At 41.5% G+C, this 20,592-nt stretch overlaps 1 protein-coding gene across 6 annotated transcripts in view; it reads right to left on the bottom strand.

Annotated features, from left to right (window-relative positions):
- The window catches only part of LOC104587508 (chloroplast envelope quinone oxidoreductase homolog), a 31,339-nt gene extending 26,166 nt beyond the window's left edge, over positions 1-5,173 (bottom strand). For 2 of the 6 annotated variants that reach the window (XM_088896678.1, XM_088896679.1), the window contains exons 1-2: positions 4,158-5,173; positions 3,708-3,822 (exon numbers count right to left, since the gene is read on the bottom strand). In XM_088896678.1, coding sequence (XP_088752804.1) covers positions 3,708-3,773 — 66 coding nt within the window. In that variant the 5' untranslated portion in view covers positions 3,774-3,822; positions 4,158-5,173. Of the gene's footprint in view, positions 1-3,707; positions 4,138-4,157 lie in introns of those variants that run through there. The other 4 variants (XM_010245143.3, XM_010245144.3, XM_088896677.1 and 1 more) reach the window with 3 other exon arrangements.
- Between the last annotated feature and the right edge of the window lie 15,419 nt (positions 5,174-20,592).

Here is a 20,592-nt window from a genome sequence, read left to right as displayed (position 1 = left end):
CAGCAGCTCTTGCTGCCTTCCATAAACACTTTCCCCTTTTTTCTGTTGCATCAGGGCTGAAAACTACATCTTGTAGAGGAGCCAATCCACATCCAAAGAGAGAACAAAAATATTCCCAAATACAAAAAACAAAAGAGCAAGATAAGAGCAAGTAAGGTAGGGTTTTACCACAAGCCTTACATAGGACACACACACGAGGAGAAAGGCATTTGTTTGGCCTTCTTTTCTGTAGCACATCACAGGTGTTTACCTTCCCTAGGAACACTTCCCAACAGAAGGCTTGTACATTGGGAGGGATCGGTTTGCACCAGATTTCTCTCACTGGAAAGTTCTACCCCAAAGATTCAAAGTGAGTCAACAAACTGAAGAAAGAGGCACAAGTGAAAATGCAATCAAAGGCTAGGAACCAGATTCTACAGTCAACTGAATTTTGGTCTAAAAGGACCCTCTCCAAGGTTGAGATAAAAACCTTTAGGGAAGCACATTCATTATCTCTCACACCCCTTCTGAAGCCAAAATCCCAAGAAAGACCCAAATCTGAAAGCACACCAACCCGAGAAACAGGTTCCTTCTTAAGGTTTGACAAGGTGTAGTCAGGGAATTTTACACTTGAGGGGCATATCCCCTACCCATAGGTCTTCCCAGAATAACACTTTATTACCACACCCAACAATCAAAACGGATCCTCTTTCTTTAATGCTTTATTGTAGTCAAATAGCCTGCCTATCTTTTTGGTTGTTAAAGAAGTGTGGTGTGCTCCTATATCTCCTAAGATTAGGGCTAATGTTGGGAAGTGGTTCTCCAAAAAATCAACACTTTGGATGTGCTTCAAGAAAAGAGACCAAACTGGTGCTTATCCCAACGTCTGTAGCCTTTGTATGGCTAGTGGAGAGACAGTGAACCATCTATAATCTCTTGTTCTTTTGTTACCCATATTTGGAATTAGAATTCCTCTCTTTTATTGCAGTGGACTCCTCCATCGAGTGTGGTGTACCTCTTCAACTAAAACTTTTTCCCGACAACCAAAGAAAAGTAGTAGGTTGATGTGGAGAACAACGAGAGCAGCTATTGTTTGAACAGTCTGGTAAGAGAGGAATAATAAGATCTTCCAAGGGCGAGGAAAATCAAAAGATGAATTAGTAGAAGAAATAACCATCAAGGTCATACATTGGATGAAAACATTGGATCTATTCAAGGCTCTTTCAATAGATGACTTGATTAGAGAATGAAGTACAGTAGTGGGCTCCTCTTCTTCATCTCCATTCATGAAATCTGGTCCCCTCCTCTACAAAATAGGGTAAAGCTGAATTTTGATGGCAGTTCTGTAGGTAACCCTGGTACCTTGGGAGTTGGGGGTGTTTGTAAAGATGTGGACTGAAGAATACTGGCTTTATTCTCAGCACTAATTGGGGTAGGTGATTCACTTAGGGAAGAAGTAATGGCACTACTACAAGGACTCAGATTGGCTAAACAGTTCGGTTTTTGAACATTTAGAAGTAGAGGGAGATTCAAAGTTGGTAGTAGGCTGGATGTAGACAAATAGCTTAGGCACTTTGTCCCTTAGACAATTTGTAAAGGAAATTCTGAACCTAACAAGGGAGCTTAGAGTAAAGTTTAAATGGGCTAGAAGGTCAGCAAACACCTTGGCTGATGCTTTGGCAAAGAAAGGGGTTACTAGGAAAACTCTATTTGGGCATGTTGGTAAGTCTGATGTGAATTGGGGATCACCTTCTTTGGAAGGTGATAGTAGTGCTAATTATCTTTAAAGTTACTGAAAGTTACCATTTCCTACCAAAAAAAAAAAAAAAACACTATCACTATCCTTCCTGAAGATGGTGGAAGACTTGTGATGAAGTCCATCGTGACCTAATCCAAAACCTATCCAGGTAAAGGAATGGGTTGTAACATACCAGCAGGAGTCTAAGTATCAAATTTATAACATTGGCAAACAGAACATTGGACCACATAATTCTACATCTGTTTCTTCATCCCAACCCAATAAAAATGAGAAGCCAATCAATGATATGCATGCAACACACCAGAATGTATCCCAAGAGTAGAGGCATGGAACAACTCCAACAAAGCAGGTATGTGGACTAACTGTTGTGGGATTACCATTTGACCCTTGAACATAAGAATTCCACTACTGATAGAGTAGCCTTGTGGATGGGCGTTTGTGCGGCCATGATCTTGGCCTTAAGCTAAATAAGAGTGTCATCTCGGGCAGCTTCTGCCCTCAACCGAGCTGTGAGAGGGTAAATGGGCCTTGAGGCTGAGTACTGGACCAATTCATGCTGACATGACAAAGCATCAGCCACTATATTTGATGGGCTGGCCTTGTACTCAACATTATAGTCAAATTCAATCAACTTATCAACCATTTCTGTTGAATTTTGTTGAGAACAAGTTGTTCAGCCAAATATCTAAGATTCTTGTGGTTAGAACAAACGGTGAAATGACAACCCAACAAGTAACCACACCATTCCTTTTCATACGTAGCATATCTTTGAGACCGAGAAGGAAGAGTTTTACTAAAATAGGCCATGGACCTGCCTTCCTGTAACTATTGAAAGGACTGAAACTTTAACCAAACATAGCCAAAACAGTTACAATAGCTGGCCAAAGTTAAAAAAATTCAGCCCAACCAAGAACCAATTTCTCAATAATTTGAAAGTACAAGATAAGTGCAGTAATAAAAAATTCAGCATATAAAGAACCAAAAAAAAAAAAAAAACAGTGCAGCAGATCCCAACCCATCTGTAACCTATTTAGGTTGATAGGAATTCTTGTAGAATTCAAAATTGGGTCTTTATTCCCTCTGTTTGTATGTGTTTTTTTCCACTTAAACCAAGGAGGCAAGGTCACTCAAAAATCTTGGCATTTTACAATTAATCAATTGTAAGTTGTCATTTAAGCATCTAGTAATATAATTTATGACTAAATAGCTTACAATTAACATTTAATTATGTATGGTTACAGAAATACATTATAAAATATGTAAATTCATTTATTTATTTATTTAGCCTAAAGGAACATCTATGCATCAATCCACCTTGCCAGGTCGAAAGGCATAGACATCATCTAGCCACCTTAACAACACCAAATACATTATAACGCCTATATTACCTATCGAAAACAATTTGGATACTTAGTTTAACTTGCTAAGCTTATTAATATTCTGAAACACTAATTAAACTCTTGTAGGATTTTAAAATAAAAAGTAGACAAATGAGAGCTCTAAATATCATTATGATTCTTCTACTTCTGCAATATCTTGTTCATCATAAGCTCTTCAGTCATAGCATGTAGAGACACTCTTAAAAAGAATGTCTAATGGGTCTTAAACTCTGAACCCAGTGTGCATATCCTCTTTGTCAGTATCATTTTTTCTATTTTCTTCTCATCCTTTTCTATGTCTTCTCCAATTTTCGTCAATTAGTGGTTTAGTGCATTCTTATGTATCTACCTAACTATCGGGGGGTTCCAATGGTTGAAATTCTTTCATAAAAATAAACAAATATTGAAAGAACCCCCAGTTAAAGAAAAGGTATATTGAAATTACCCCTTCAACCCAAAAGCACAAAATCAGCCTTTAAGAAGCAAGAACAAATTTATAGATTAAAACCAAACTAACTGAGAAACCCAATAAACTGAAAAACTAAAAAAAAAAACAAAAAGACGTGAGAAAATAACAAAATAAAGGTTACCTTCAAACCAGCTGATCCACCACCATAAGCCTCATAACAAACAGCTTGCATAACCTTCCCGGCCATAATCACAAGAAGGGAAAGGCAGATTTAGAAACCCAAATCCGAATCAGGGCTGCAACAGTTCTTCAGAGGTCAGAGTAATAAACAAAACACTACAATGGTTGTCCACGAGTGAACCCCAGAAGCACTTTTCTTCTGTTTAGCTGAATAAAGAGAAGAAGCCACGATCTTATATATACTTTACAGGACTTGTTGGGAAGACTTGTTATTTGATCTCTTAGTCTTAATATACTTTTCTTTATTACCAAAAAAACGGTTTTTTTAAAAAAAATAATAAAGTTTCATTAAATTCGTATATGTTGAAATATATTACGAAAACAGTGAGGGGAACAAGAAAATCATTTTCTTTGACCAAATTATCCTTCTAAAAGGGAGGGCAGAAGTTACGTTTCATCTTCCTCCTCCCGACACAGAACTCGGCGGTGGTCTTCCTCCGATCACTCCTCCTACTCCTCTCACTCACTATTTGAATTTTCTCTTCTCTTCTCCTCTCCCTCCGTTTTTCCTTTCTCTCTCTCTCTTCCTTCGCCTTCCCCTATCTCCGCCCGCCGCTATAACTCAAGCCAACAGCAGCGGTTCGGCCCGTCACTATTGTTGCTATAACGAGTTGCAGCGGCAAGTCCGAACATAGCCACCACCAATCTCTCTCCCTCTCTCTCTCTCTATCCCTCTCCCTGCATTATCCGAACCAGTCCCCTCATGGCCCTACTCTATCTCTCGGCCCCCGCTGCAATGCGAATAAGCCGCGACGCTAGAAACCGGCCCCCATTAGTTCTCCTCTCTAACCCTGTGAGTTTTTTATTCCCCACCTTTTCTTCTATCTCTGCAATAGCACAGTCGCCCATTCATCATCAACACCTCCTTGTTCTCCATCTTCCTCATTTCCGCCTGCCGCTGCAACCCAGATTAGCGGCAGCGATTTCCTCTCCCCCGTAACTTGATCACTCCCGTCGCCTCCTATTCTCATTCTCCCTTTTGACCTCGTCAGAACCACCGCTGTCGTTAGAACCAATGCCCGTTCCATAGTCGAGGGATGAATAATCCCAATAGAAACCAGCATGAGAAACGCTAAGGCAATCCGAACTGATGCCCATGCATTCCATGGCCACTCTGGTTCTCTTTAGGCGTCCGAGAGAGCTCAACCGAATATTTTGAGGTTAACTGGTTAACGACGAATATTAAAGGGAAAGATGGATAAACAACTTCAAACGGGGGAAAGACAATAATTGAAAGGAATGATGGAGTGCAGACAAAGGAAGAAGGAATTCGTCTCCTTCCTTCAGAGCACCACTTTCAAATGGTTCAGGCTTTTCAACCTCTCCGTCACCACCAATGGATCGACACGACAACGACTAGGAAACGGTGGATGCCATTTGGATCAATGATCGAGAGAAGCTGCGGATGAACGAAGCCCTGATGTAGCTGCTATTGGAGCTAGAAGACAATGTCCAGAAAAATAGGTGAAAAGAAGGGTCAATTTGGTCAAAAATTTTGTTTCAAAGCGCATCTAATTTTGTAAATTCATTTAATTTTATTTATTTTTTGTAAAAAGCCCAAAAAATAAAAAAGTAACGGTCCACACCACAGCGCTAAGTTATCGGCTTCGTAAACGTGGCATTTGCTCGAACATTCGAAACTTCACCTACGAATTCGCATTAAGAAGATCACGGAGCATGGACAGTCAAAAGAGTGGGTTTTTATATAAAGATATTTGGAGCTGACGGTCCGTTTGATTGCATGCGTGTCGTTTTCAAATGAAAAAATTAAAATTTTCCGATTAAATCTTCTTCCAACGAGGAAAATCAGAAAAAGGGGACAGACGGCCAAACTTCTGAACAATTGATGGCACGCGCAGAAAGACCGCCTATTTTCTTGTTTTGACAAGTTTATTTTTTTGCTCCAAGTGTTTTGGATTGAAAAATACAAAATTTTCATAAATGTGTCTTGTGACATTACATTACATTACAAGATAACTGTTAGCTCGATGAGCATGATGTTATTGTGGTGTATTTCTGTGTAATATCCTTAAATTAGATATATACGAGACTTGTGTTAGTTTAAAATTTTTACAGTCATTGGATAAATCTAGGGAGATTTATCCTGTCAAGGCTAAAACTAATGTGTTGCCAAGTTGGTTGGGGGGGCTTGTCTCATATGCCAGGGTGAGATGTGGCAGACACAGAAGCAGTAGACACACTCGTAGGCGAGCCTAACCACCGCAGCCGGCAGCAGCAGCGAAGGGCAGTAGCACTGAGCAACAGCATTGAAGGGGGGTCCACACGACAGCTCATCAGGGGCCCACTTACCTTGCCACTCTAGCCAACTAACCGCCAGCTTACCTTATCCCTACCCTTACCGTATCCCTTATCCCATCTACTTATCCCCTGTTCTTAGTAGGAGTTGTATTACCAGTAGAAATAGGAAGTTAATTACCATTAGAAGTAGGAGTTTGATTTTCGATAAGAGATGGATTATCCTAACCAAATACAACAAGGAAACCCTCTTATAATCTCATATTTAAAGGAGCTTGGAATTGGAATAAAGGCATTGAATTTTCGATCAAGAAATAGCTTAGGAGAGTTAGGGTGATCTCTTGGACAAATCACCCCCTAGTTCACCACAATACGGTCAGCACGCAAAGGGAAGGGCAAGGGAAGGCTAGGAGTTTTCCCCGTGGACCGACCCGTGACGAGATCCTACGTGCGGGCCCATAACATCTTGGTATCAGAGTCAAACGTCATGGGCGATATGGAGCAGCTATCATCCAAGGTCCACGAACTGGAACATAGGCTAACAGAAACCAGCATGGAGGTTCGTGAAGTCAAGGAAGATGTCCGAGAGCTGCGACGCCTGCTGGAAGCATTCCTCTCCAACAAAGAAAGGAGTTCTAAGGAAATCGCCAACACAAATAATCACCGTCCGGACTGGGCAGAGGCATCCAGCGAACAGCGGATCGCTGCCCCAACAGCCACAGTTATTCCCAAGTATAGCCGTTTGGAGTTTCCCTCATACAGCGGCAGCGGCGACCCACTGGGATGGCTGTACCGCTGCGAGCAATTCTTTCGTAATCAGCGCACGGCGGAGAAGGATAAAGTCAGCCTGGCCGCGTTCCATCTGACAGACGAAGCGCAGCTCTGGTTCTACCGAGTGGAATAGGAAGAACCAGGACTTAGTTGGGATCAGTTCAAGTCATACTGCCTCCTTCGGTTCGGACCCCCATTAACAAGCAACCCCTTGGGAGAATTAATTAACCTCAAGTAGACTGGGACCATAACCGAGTACCAGCGGCAATTTCAGACCCTTCTCGCCAGAGCCTCTTCAGTACGCCCAGACCAACAGGTGGATATGTTCACCGCAGGGCTAGCAGAACCCCGAAGGGTGGACGTGGAGATGCAACACCCTCCCAACCTGGTCACAACCATGAACCTAGCACGCGCCTTCGAACGCAAACTACAACTCAGCCACGGAACCGTCAGTATGGGGCGGCCTCCATCAGCATGGGCATCCCCAGAACCACTCGGAGTGGCTCCATACTCAACAACCAGCCAAGAACGGAAGCCACAGACAAGCACCAATCCCAGATCAGCATCCATGGTAGGAAGCAGCGTCGTTACACCCCCTATTAAGCACTTGTCCAGGGCTGAGATGCCAGAACGCAGGGCGAGGGATTGCAAGAAACTCTACTCAGCAGGGCACAGGTGCAAGAGACTTTTCTGCCTCCTGGTGAAACAAGAGGAAGATGAAGAGGAACCCCCTTCATGGGAACCTGATCCAGGAGGGCAAAGTCATTCCACCTATCCGGGATTCCTTTGATGGTGTTTTCCGACACCCATTCTGAATTCGAGCTTGAGGACAAGCTCATAGTCCAAGAGGGGTGTAATGTTGCAGACACACTCGTAGGCGAGCCTAACCACCGCGGCCGGCAGCAGTAGCGAAGGGCAGTAGCACTGAGCAGCAGCATTGAAGGGGGGCCTACACGACAACTCATCAGGGGCCCACTTACCTTGCCACTCTAGCCAACTAACCGCCAGCTTACCTTATCCCTTATCCCTTACTGTATCCCTTATCCCATCTACTTATCCCCTGTTCTTAGTAGGAGTTGTGTTACCAGTAGAAATAGGAAGTTAATTACCATTAGAAGTAGGAGTTTGAGTTTCGATAAGAGATGGATTATCCTAGCCGAATACAACAAGGAAACCCTCTTGTAATCTCCTATTTAAATGAGCTTGGAATTGGAATAAAGGCATTGAATTTTTTATCAAGAAAGAGCTTAGGAGAGTTAGGGTGATCTCTTGGACAAATCACCCCCTAGTTCGCCATAATAGGGTCAGCACGCAAAGGGAAGGGCAAGGGAAGGCTAGGAGTTTTCCCCGTGGACCGACCCATGATGAGATCTTACACGCGGGCCCATAACATGAGACCTGAGGTGCATGTAGTACTGGTTTTCTTAAAACCCTGAGCCGGACCAAATTCTAGTATTGTCTTAGACCTTGGAAATATATGGGCAAAACTGGAATGTTACACCTGACTCCTATACTCGACTATAATACTGCATTAGGTGTCGGATTGGGCTGTCTTTGAAGTGTCAATCAGTGAGATCTTTAGAGGGGGTCAAAACCTGGGTATGTTGGGACAGTCCGAGAATTCATCTGAGTGGGTGATCATAGTGACAGGATCAACCCCTTTATCGGACAAAGTGAATGATCAGGAAATGCATTTTTCTTTAATGGAAACCTAAACTACCGATAGTGGATTTCAAATGTGTTTGAAATTTGGTTTTGCAAAATATATTTATATAGAGATATACTTATATATTACGATTTCAAATTATTTGCAAAAGGTTTTAATTCCTGGGATCCATGTGAGTAGAGAGTGCAGCACTGTACTTGCAGCCGAGGGAGAGGTCATCTCTTGTCGGATAGTGTTTGATCATTAAGGGCTGAGGGTTATACCTGATGGGCTTATCTTGCATATACCCACAGTCCTTGGGCCTTCATAAGATGGCTAGACCCAATGACCATTTAGTGTAAATGTTGGGCCCATTAAGAGCCCATACTAATGGACTCAAGGGTTCACTGTATTCAATAGTGAATTCGGCCAAGCCTTGTAACAGAGGCTAAGCTGAACCCATGTGGCTGATGTGTAGATCAATGATACGGTCCCACATCATACAAAGAGAGCCAAGCTAACCAACATTAAAAGGAAGTGAGCCTGAAAACTTAACGGGCCTAAAGTCCATTTCGAACTAGGTTAATTGGATTAATTAAATAGGGGCGGATATGGGTTTGGATCAGCAAATAAGGATAAGAGGATAACTCTTATCCACTTAAAGAGCAAATCCAAATAGAAATTTGGATCAGGGAACCCCTAATTTCATTAGGAATAGGATGATCTTGAACTGCAGATTAGATAAGGGATTATCCTTATCACTAAAAGAGTTCAGATCCAAATAAAGATTTGGATCAAGAGACTCCTAATCAGATTAGGAGGTTGTCTCTTTAAGACTATATATAGATAGCAGGGCGGATGTGAAAAAGAAACCAAAACATTACAGAAGACAACAAAGTTAGACTGTTCTTGCCTTCTGCTCTTTTTTCTTCTTACTCTTGCCGCCCTACCCTGTTTGATCTCCAGTTCTCGGTTTGGATCAAGATTCGATCTTGATATTGTTTCTTGCTAGAAAAAATAATTTAGAAGTTGTGCTCATTGTCTCATTCGATTCTTGCTGAAGAATCACTAGTTCTTGGTGAAGAAGTACCTACTGATCCTACCTCATCCTAAGCTGTGTCATCTTCAGTGGAGGGAGGATTTGGTACACTCTTTGGACGTGAACACCTATGTTGAGAGGAGCTTTTTGCATGGATTCCGTATCAGGTATATCCCTCCTTAATCTTGGTTTTAGATTTGGTCTGGTTTGGTTACAAGAACGAACCTTGAAAATGCAATTTTCTAAATTGGGAATAGGATTCCTTGATGGGGGTAAAGAAATTTTTGGAATTTCGCCCAACCTTTCTATAGGGTTCAACCATCCATATGATGGATCTCCCATCCCTTCAATAACATGATATAAGATAGACATTCAAATTGAAGTTTATAATTGAAATGTCATATTTATTAGTTAGAAATAACGATTTGTATTAATGATAAGCCAAATTTACAATGGAAAAAAGTAAGTTTATTGACCAACACAATAACCTAAAGCTCCTTTGGTGAAATTGGTCCAATTTGATTTATGAGATGAATCGACGACTCCAGGTCTAGTTTGGATCAAAGTCATTCCATTTGTGAAATCATTTTTAAAAGCATTAGATAAAACATTTTGTGTCATTTTTAGATGATCCCACATATATTTGTTAACATGGTCTGTTTAGTCCAAAAGTACGGTGGTATAAATTGCATTTGTAATGATAAAAGTAGTACATGGCTTTAGATTGAAAATATAACATTGAGACAATGGACCTAAAAGTTTTAAGGTGGTATTCGGTAGTGTGTTCATCTCATGGATGGACAATTTCGATCCACGCTATGGGTGAATTCACCATTCTGTTGGTCGTGGATGGAACTGGTTCACAATATATCGTAGACTACCCTCGTCCACATCCCAAAATCTCGGTCACATTTATATCTCATAGATGTGGCCGGTCCACAATATTTTTGCATTGTATTTTGATACGGTACATCTCTTCTACATACTTTTCTTTTTTATTAATTTTTAAATTTTTAATATTTTATCAATAAAATGATATTTTTAATGTTAAGCCTCAAGCAACTTCAACCACATGCCTATTTTTTCTTACATTCACCCCATTTTATTGTAAAGTATGACTATATGAACTTTAGTGAATAGTGCCATTGTCTTCAAAAAATCTATGCAAGTGATGTTCAAAGTATTCATTGGCATTGTAAAATCTTATTATCTTAACTCTTTTATCAAATTGTGTCTCGAACATATTCATGAAGTTTTGAACAATCATAGGTTCCTTGGCATTGTCAGATCTTATTATCTTTAACTCTTTTCTCAAATTGTGCATCGACCATATTCAAGAAGGAACAATCATAGGAACTTCATCTCTACTTTTCATTAAATAAAGCCATGTATACCGATTGTAGTCATCATTGAAGAGAATGAAATATCTATACCCCCCATACAAAAGACTGCATATGGGCCCCAAACATCAATATGGATCAAGTGGAAAGCAACATTACTTCTTTTACTGCTTGCAAAATATGTGTTTCTACATTGTTCGGATAAATGACAAACTTCACATTCAAAATTCAATTTGGACACAGAATCAAACAAGTTTGGAAACAAAAACTTGATAGAATTGATAGACATATAACCAAAGCGACAATGCCATAATTTCAAAAGACTCATTTTCTCTTTAGAACAAGACTCAGTCTAGCTAGATAATCCATGCTCTGAAGGTCCATGCAGGAGGTAGACTCCATCCACTTCATGCCCACTTCCAATCATCTTTCCCGTGCTTAAGTCCTGAAAAACACAATGGTTGGAAAAATGTCGCTAAGCAATTGTGGGATTTTGTTAGAGAACTAACATATAATAATTTTTTTTGTAGCTAGGGCACATGTAGAACAAAGTCAAGAGAAAGGTTATTAGTGATTCTGATTTCACCCTGACTCGAGATTGGGGTTTGAGATCCATCAGCAATAGTAATCTTGCCTTTCCCCGGGGTTAACTTATATGAGGTAGAATGTGAAGGCATACTAGTCATATGGGCACTGGTCCCAGAGTCTACAATCCATGGGCTAAAGGAGGTGGAACAAGCAAGTGCAGTACCTGTGTTGGCATATGAACTAGATAGATTACTAAGTCTAGAACCAAATGAGGAGGATGTACCTGTTAGACAGTTTATGTATGTCCTTAGCTTCAATCTGATTTGATGTACTTGTTATTTAGTGGAAATAAATAAAGTGCATGTTTTGATTCATGTTGTTTGGTTTAATTTTGTGTAAAACCCTAAAACTGGACATTTATAGAGATTCATGTTAGTTTTAAATGTTCACAGCCGTTGGATAAGTCTGGGGAGACTTATCCTGCCAAGGCTGATGCTTGTGTGCCACGAAGTGTTGGGATGGCCTGTCTCAGCCATCAGGGTAAGACCCGAGGCACATGCAGTATGGGATTACTTGAATCCTTGAACCGGACCAGATTTCCAGTCTTGCCCTGGACCTTGGAGATAGATGGGCAAAACTGGAAAGTTACACCTGACCCCTAGACTCGATTATGACACTTCACTAGGTGCTGGATCAGGCCGCCTTTGATATGCCAATCAGTGACATCCTTAGCGGGGATCAAAACCTGGGTATGTTGGGGCAGTTTGAGAATTCATCTGAGTGGGTGGTCATAGTGACAGAATCAGCCACTTTGTCGGACAAAGGGTAATGATCGGGAATGCACTCTCTCTGATGGAAACCAAACTGCCGGCAGTTGATTTCAATCGTTGGAATTTTGTTTTGCAAAATTAATATACTTATATTATATGTACGGTTTCAAGAATGTTTGCAAATGGTTTTAATTCCCGGGATCCATGTGAGAGGGAGGTGCGGCGCTGTTCCTTGCAGCCGAGGGAGAGGTCCTCTCTTGTCGGGCAGTGCTTGATCATTAAGGGCTGAGAGGTTAAGTGTAAGACCATTTAGGATAATACCTGATGGGCTAATCTTGCACCTGCCCACAGTCCCTGGGTTTTTATAAGATGGCTTGGCCCAGGGACCACTTAATGTAAGTGTTGGGCCCATAGGGTCCATACGATGGACTCAAGGGGTTCATTGAGCTTTTCAGTGAATTCGACTGGGCCTTGTTTTAAAGGCTGGGCCGAACCCATGTGGCTGGTGTGTAGATCAATGCTTGGGTCCCACGCCATACAAAGAAGCCCAACTGGGCAGCGGATTGGAAACTAATTAAACACTGAATACTTAATGGGCCAAAAGCCCATTTCGAACTGGGCTGATATGATCACCCAAAAGATGGGGCGAATCTGAGATTAATGTTAGTGAAAATGATGGGGCTTTTAACCTTATCCACTATGGGAGACCAAATTCAAATCAGATTTGAATCTGGTAACCTCCTGATAAGATCAGGAGTAAACTAACTTTATCTGCAGATAGGATTAAGATGATCCTCTATCTAGATACTGATTTGGATTGGGATAACTCTTGATTACGAGGTTTCTTAATCAAGAAGAAAAGAGGAGAAACCAAAAAGAAAATACATCAGATTTCGAACCATCCTTTGGATACACAAGGGATACCTTCTGCGATTTTGAGATAAGATCTCATACTCTCCAGAAAAGAGAAAAAAAAAAGCAGTTCAGCTTTTTTTTGTTTTGGTTCTCTCCTCCTGCCGCCGCCATCTGCCATTGCAAGATTGGATCTTTGCAAGAAAAGAAAGTCAAGAAATCTGTTCTTGACATCAGTCTTGCAAGAAAGACTGAAAAGGTTACAGTGTTTACTTCTTCTAGAGGATTCTTGTGAAGGATCCTGTGTGTAGGACGCACCCTGCTGGTTCTGTTCCATCCACAGCTGTGTCATCTTCAGCAGGAACGGATCTTGGAGCGTTCTTTGGGCGTGAACACCAACTTTGGGAGATAGTGCTTCTCCGGATCAGGTATATTCCTCCCATTTACCTTTTGGTACAGATCTGGTTTGATTATGGTTCAAGTAGGATCCTTGAATAATATATTCTAAATTTAGGGAATATGATTCCCAGTTGGGAGAAGGTAGGAAATTTTTGAAATTCGCCCACCCATTCCGCAACCTTTATGGCGTCCATTGGATGGATCCTACCATTCTTTCAGTACCACCATTATTTAGCTGCAATAATATATTCCTGAGTTTATCCATCATATCAGAGGAGTCAAGCACATTCGAGGGCTGAGCATCATTACCCATTGTAGCCAAGTGAGCATTGCCCTTCTTCCTGATTTTGTACTTCTCTGGCTTTAGATGAGGATTGAGCTTCCAACACCTTTCTTTAGTGTGTCTCGGCTTCTTGCAGTACTCACAAATAACATCCTTGACCTTCTCTGCAATGGGATGCTTGCTAGTATTTCGCTTGGGTCGTGATGACATAAAGGCAGAATGATCACTCACAGAGGATTGCATCATGGCGATTCTTCGACTTTCTTCCCCTTGTACAAGAGAGTAAGCAGTAGCAAGAGAGACAACGTCTGCACTAAGAATGTGTTGCTTAGTGAAATCAAACTTTGGGTTTAAGCCTGTTGATACTACTCACCATCTCTCCCCTTGATGCAAATTGCAAGTTTGAAGGGAAGTGAGATCCATTATATGGATGACCGAACATGCAGGGTGGCTGGGTGAAATTTCAAAAATTTTCTTTCTCCCTTCCGGGAATCGTATTCCCAGTTTTAGAAAAACTGCATTTTTCAAGGATCGTTCTTAAAATAAACCAAACCAGATCTTGAACCAAAAGAAAGAGGAGGGTTATACTTGATACGGAATCCACACGTGTAACTCCCAAAGAAGGTGTTCACACCCAAAGAGTGTAGCAAAACCCACCTCCATTGAAAATGGCACAACTTGACATGAACCAGGTTCAGTAGTGCAGTCATTCAGCAAGAACTGCAATCCTTCAACAAGGATCAAGCAAAGGATGGTGAGCACGAATTAAATCTGATTTTTCTTGCAAAAATCAAAATCAAGATCCAATCTTGATCAGTCTAAGAAACTGGAGATTGAATGGGGTAGGGCAACAAGAACAGAGGGAGAGAACTGAGAGCAGAAAAGGTGAAACTGAAGCAATCTGCCCCCTCTATTTATAAGCCTTAAGGATCATCTCTCCTAATCCTATTAGGAGTTCTTTGATCCAAATATTTATCCTCTAGCTGATCCAAACCCAGATCTAAACCCTAATTTGCCCATGTCCAATTTGTCATGGGCTTTAGGCCCATTAAGCTTGTAGGCTCACTTTCCTTTTAACTGCTGGTCCGAAGGGATGGGATATCCATCACATGGTGCCCAAATCTTGCAGAATGGATGGGGCGAATTTCAAAAAAATTTCTCCCATCTTTGCAGGGAATCGAATTCCCTATTTCAGAAAAACATATTTTCAATGATCAATCTTGAATCAAGTACCAAATTAGATCTGAACCAAAAGAAATAGAAGGGAGGATATACCTGATACAGAGAATCAATATCTCCCAATGGAGGTGTTCACGCCCAAGGAAGGATCCAAAATCTGTTCCCACTGAAAATGGTGCAGTGTAGGATGGAGCAGAATCAGCAACGTTCTTCCAAAAGAACTTGACCCTTCGCAAGAATTAACTGGATGGCTTGTGGGTACAGCTCCAAGCAATCTTTTCCCCAAAAGATTGAGATCAAGATCAAATCTTGATTTCTCCTTGTAACTGGAGATCGAACTGAAAGGAATGTCAATGATAGGAAGGAGGCGGCAGAAGAGAATTCGCAGTATGCAGGAAATCTCTCTTTCTCTCTTTCTTTGCTCTAAAGAGAAAATATGCTGTGAATCATATCTTAAAGGCTGCCGCCCCCTTCTTTTATAATCTTAAAGGGATCAGCTCCTAATCAGATAAGGAGTTGCTAATCCAAATCATATTTGGGTTAGAAGTCCCTTTAAGTGATAAGGGATAATCCTTATCTTATCTACAGATCAGATCAACCATCTCCTAATCTAATTAAGAGGTTTCTAGATCTAAATCTTATTTAGATCTTGGACTCTCTAAGTGGATAGGGTCTAAGCCCAATCCTATTAGCTGATCCACTCCAGAATTCGCTCCCTTTATTGACTGATCAAATCAGCCCAGTTTGAAATGGGCTTAAGGCCCATTTAAGGTTATGCACTCAAAAAAGCCTTCCAGACTGCTACCCAGTTGGGCTTCCTTGTATAGCGTGGGACCCAAACATTGATCTACACATCAGCTACATGGGTTTAGCCCAGCCTTTGTTGCAAGGCCTGGCCGAATACACTGTTAAAGACAGTGCACCCCCTTAAACCCATCAAATGGGCTCTATGGGCCCAACACTTACCCTAAGTGGTCCCTGGGCCAAGCCACCTTGTAACACCCAAGGACTGTGGGCAGATGCAAGATTAGCCAATCAGGTATTATCCTCAATGCTCTTACACTTAACCTCTCAGCCCATAATGATCACACACTGCTCGACAAGAGAGGACCTCTCCCTCGGCTGCAAGGAACAGTGTTGCACTCTCTACTTATATGGATCCCGGGAATTAAAACCTTTTGCAAACAATTTAGAAACCATAATATATATACTTTCATATCTCATATAAAATATACTTTGCAAAAACAAATCTCAACGATTGAAATCGGCTGCTGGTAGTCTTGGTTTCCATTAGAGAGAGTGCATCCCCGATCATTACCTTTGTCCGACAAAGGGGCTGATCCTTTCACTATGATCACCCACTCAGATGAATTCTCGAATTGTCCCAACATACCCAGGTTTTGACCCTCGCTAAGGATCTCACTGATTGGTACATCAAAGACAGTCCAATCCGACATCTAGTGTAGTATCATAATCGAGTCTAGGGGTTAGGTGTAACTTTTCAGTTTTGCCCATCAATCTCCAAGGTCCAGGGCAATACTGGAAATCTGGTCCAATTCAAAGGTTCTATTAATCCTACACTGTATGTGCCTAGGGTCTCACCCTGGCAGCTGAGACAGGCCACCCTAACCGACTTGGTGGCACTACAGTGTCAGCCTTGTCAGGATAGGTCTCCCCAGACCGATCCATTGGCTGTGAACATTCTAAACTAACACGAGTCTCATTAAGTGTCCAATTTAAGGGTATTACACAGAAACATACCAAGAGAACATGAATCAAATATGCACTTTTATTTATTTACAATAAACTCATAAAGTACATCATTCTTGATTGAAGCTAAGGGCATACAAAACTGTCTAACATTGTCAACTTGGCTTAGTCAATGGGTCTACCACATTCTCTGCTGATGCTACCTTCTGAATCCAGACATCCCCTCTACCAACAATCTTCCATAGTACATGGTACTTCCTTTCGATGTGCTTTGACTTCGAGTGGGCTCGAGGCTTCTTAGCCTTAGCAATGGCTCAAGTGTTGTCACACTATTGTGGAATGGATGATGTGCTGGATGGAACTACTCCTAATTCTTGAATGAACTTCTTCATCCATACTGCTTCCTTGGCAGCTTCACTTGCGGCAATGTACTCGGCCTCGGTTGTGGAATATGTTGTGGACCCTTGTTTGCTGTTTTCCAGCTAACTGCACAGGACCCCATCGTAAAGATGTAACCAGATGTAGACTTTCTATCATCTGGGTCTGAATGGATGTCGACATCGGTATACCCTAGGATCTATAGTGAACTACCATCGAATACCAGACAAAACTCTTTTTTCCTTCAAAGGTATTTAAGAATGTTCTTCACAGCTGTCTAGTGCTCCTGTCCTAGGGTTAGATCAGTATTTACTTACCACACTCACAGCCTGAGCAGTGTCTGGTCAAGTGCACAACATGGCATACATGATGCTCCCTACGACTAAGGCATAGGGAACCTCTCTCATGCCCTCAATCTCCTTGGGAGTTTTGGAAGATATACCGTTAGAGAGAGTGACTCCGTGTCTGAAAGGGACAAATCCTTTCTTGAAGTTTTCCATGTTGTATCTTTTGACAATCTTGTCAAAGTAAGTAGACTGGGATAATCCTATTATCCTTTTCGATCTATCTCTATAGAGTCAAAGTCCCAAGATATAGGAGGCTTCTCCAAGATCTTTCTTGGAGAATTGCTGTGAAAGCCATACTTTCACCGTAGTCAACATTCTTACATCGTTCCCGATGAGTAGAGTGTCATCTACATACAGAACTGAGAACGTAACCTTATCTCCCACTTTTTCCTGTTAACACAGGGCTCACCCGGATTCTACTCAAAGTCAAACTGCTTGACGGAAGAGTCAAATTGGATCTTTTAACTTCTAGAAGCTTGCTTAAGCCATAAATGTATCGGTTAAGTTTACACACCATGTGTTCCTGACTCGCAGTAATTAAGCCTTGTGGCTGCTACAAATAGATATCTTCAGTAAGATCTCCATTCATGAACGCGATTTTGACATCCATTTTCCAAATCTCATAGTCATAGTGTGCTACTATAGCTAGCAGGATATGTATGGATTTAAGCATGGCCATTAGCGAAAATGTTTCCTCATAAACGATTCCCTCTTTTTAAGTGTACCCCTTCGCTATAAGACGAGCTTTATAGGTTTCAATCTTTCCATCAGGAACCCTCTTCCTCTTGTATATCCATTTGCAACCAATTGCTTTCACATCAAAGAGTGGATCTACAAGAACCCAGACCGTGCTGGTTTCCATCGAGTCCATCTTGGCTTTCATGGCATCGACCCACTTTAATGAATCTATGTCCAATATAGCTTCTGTATAAGTCATGGAATCTTCCTCACTAATCATGACTTCCATCTAGTAACTTTCTTGATCATAGCCCTAACTAACTGGAGGCCTAGAAGCCTGAGTAGATCTTCTAAGTTGGGTATGATCTAGAGCTTGTGGGACATCTCCCACTACTCCTGGGTTATCCTCATCAAGAACGATTTACTGATGATGATTGTCTAGGATGTAATATTCTTCCACGAAATGGGCATTTCGACTGCGAAATCTGTTGGATAGTTTTTGTATGCCCTTACCTCCAATGAATCTTGATGTACTTTTGATATTTAATGTAAATAAATAAAGTACATGTTTGATTCATGTTGTGTGGTATGCTTCTGTGTAAAACCCTAAAACTGGACACTTCATGAGGCTCGTGTTAGTTTTAAATGTTCACAGCCATTGGATAAGTCTGGGGAGATTTATCCTGGCAAGGCTGACATTGGTGTGCTGCCAACTGTTGGGGTGGCTTGTCTCAGCCGCCAGGGTGAGACCCAAGGCACACGCAGTGTAGGATTACTTGAATCCTTGAACCGGACCAGATTTCCAATATTGCCGTGGACCTTAGAGATTGATGGGCAAAACTGGAAAGCTACACTTGACCCCTAGACCCGATTATGGTACTGCACTAGGTGTCGGATTGGGCTATATTTGATATGCCAATCAGTGAGATCCTTAGCGGGGGTCAAAACCTAGGTCTATTGGGACAGTCTGAGAATTTATCTGAGTGGGTGATCATAGTGACGGGATCAGCCCCTTTGTCGGACAAAGGTAATGATCGGGGATACACTCTCTCTGATGGAAACCAAACTGCCGGTAGTTGATTTCAATCATTGGAAATTTGTTTTGCAAAATTTATATATATGATATATATTTATGTATGGTTTCAAAATGTTTGCAAATGGTTTTAATTCCTGGGATCCATGTGAGTAGAGAGTGCAACACTGTTCCTTGTAGCCGAGGGAGAGGTCTTCTTTTGTCGGGCAGTGCTTGATCATTATGGGCTGAGAGGTTAAGTGTAAGGCCATTTACGATAATATTTGATGGGCTAATCTTGCATCTGCCCACAGTCCCTGGGTTTTTATAAGATGGCTTGGCCCAAGGACCACTTAGTGTAAGTGTTGGGCCCATAGGGTCCATGTGATGGGCTCAAGGGGTTCACTGGGCTTTCCAGGGAATTCGGCTAGGCCTTGTAACAGAGGCTGGGCCGAACCCATGTGGCTGGTGTGTAGATCAATGCTTGGGTCCCATGCCATACAAAGAAGCCCAACTGGGCAGCAGTTTGGAATACTTTTGAGCAGTTATTACTTAATGGGCCTAAAGCCCATTTTGATCTGGGCTGATTTGATCAGTCAATTAAGGGGGCCGATCTGAGATTAGGATGAGCCCTAAAGTTAATCTAATCTGCAGATATGATTAAGAAGAGTGCTAATCCAAATACAGATTTGGATAAAGGCAACTCCTGATATGCTCAAGAGGTTTTCTTAATCATTAAGAAAGAGGATAAAGACCCTAATTCGAATTAACTTTAGGATGAGCCCGAAAGTTAATCTAATTTGCAGATATGATTAAAGAGTCCTAATCCAAATACAGATTTGGATAAGGGCAACTCCTGATATGCTCAGGAGGTTTTCTTAATCATTAAGAAAGAGGATAAAGACCCTAATTCGAATTACCTGAATTCGAACCCTGGGAGCTTTTTAAGAGAGAATGCTGCTTCTTGAGATGAGATCTCAGAAACCCTAGAGAGAAAGAAAGCAGTTCACCATCTTCTTCTCTATGACTCTCCTCCATTAGCAGCCATCGTCCTTTTTCTGCCAGTTCGAGAAGATCTAGAAACGTTCTTGATTGTATGAGTGGTGCTCTCAGTCTTCCACCGAGTTCTTCTGAAGAACCTGGTTCGTGGGACGAACACTGCTGGTTCGGCTCCATCATCACTGTGTCCTCTTCAGTGGGAGCTGATCTTGGTGTCTTCTTTGGGTGTGAACACCAACTTTGGGAGATTTTACTTCTTTGGATTAGGTATAATCATTCCCTTCTCTTTTGGTTCAGATCTGGTCTGGTATGGTTTAAATAGGATCCTTGAATTTTGATTCTAAAATTAGGGAATATGATTCCCAGTTGGAAGAAGGGTAGGAAATTTTTTGAAATTCGCCCACCAATTCCGCAACCTTTTTGGCGTCCATACGATGGATCCTACCCTTCTTTCAAAATCACATTTTGATCTTTTGGGTCATAGAAATGACACACATCTGATGCTTTGTCCTTTTTCTGCTTCTTAGGTTTGCTAGCTTTCTTCTGAGTCTTCTTCTTACCCTTCCTCTTTTTCTTACTTGACTTGCCACCTTCAACAAGAATGGCTATCAGCTTTTCCTTCTTTGTCAGTTTTTCAGCC

Source organism: Nelumbo nucifera, chromosome 1, assembly GCF_055504915.1.
Source record: "Nelumbo nucifera cultivar China Antique chromosome 1, China Antique-T2T, whole genome shotgun sequence".
Taxonomy (NCBI): domain Eukaryota; kingdom Viridiplantae; phylum Streptophyta; class Magnoliopsida; order Proteales; family Nelumbonaceae; genus Nelumbo; species Nelumbo nucifera.
Note: the sequence above shows the minus strand (reverse complement) of the source record. Positions and strands in the feature narration are given on the sequence as shown.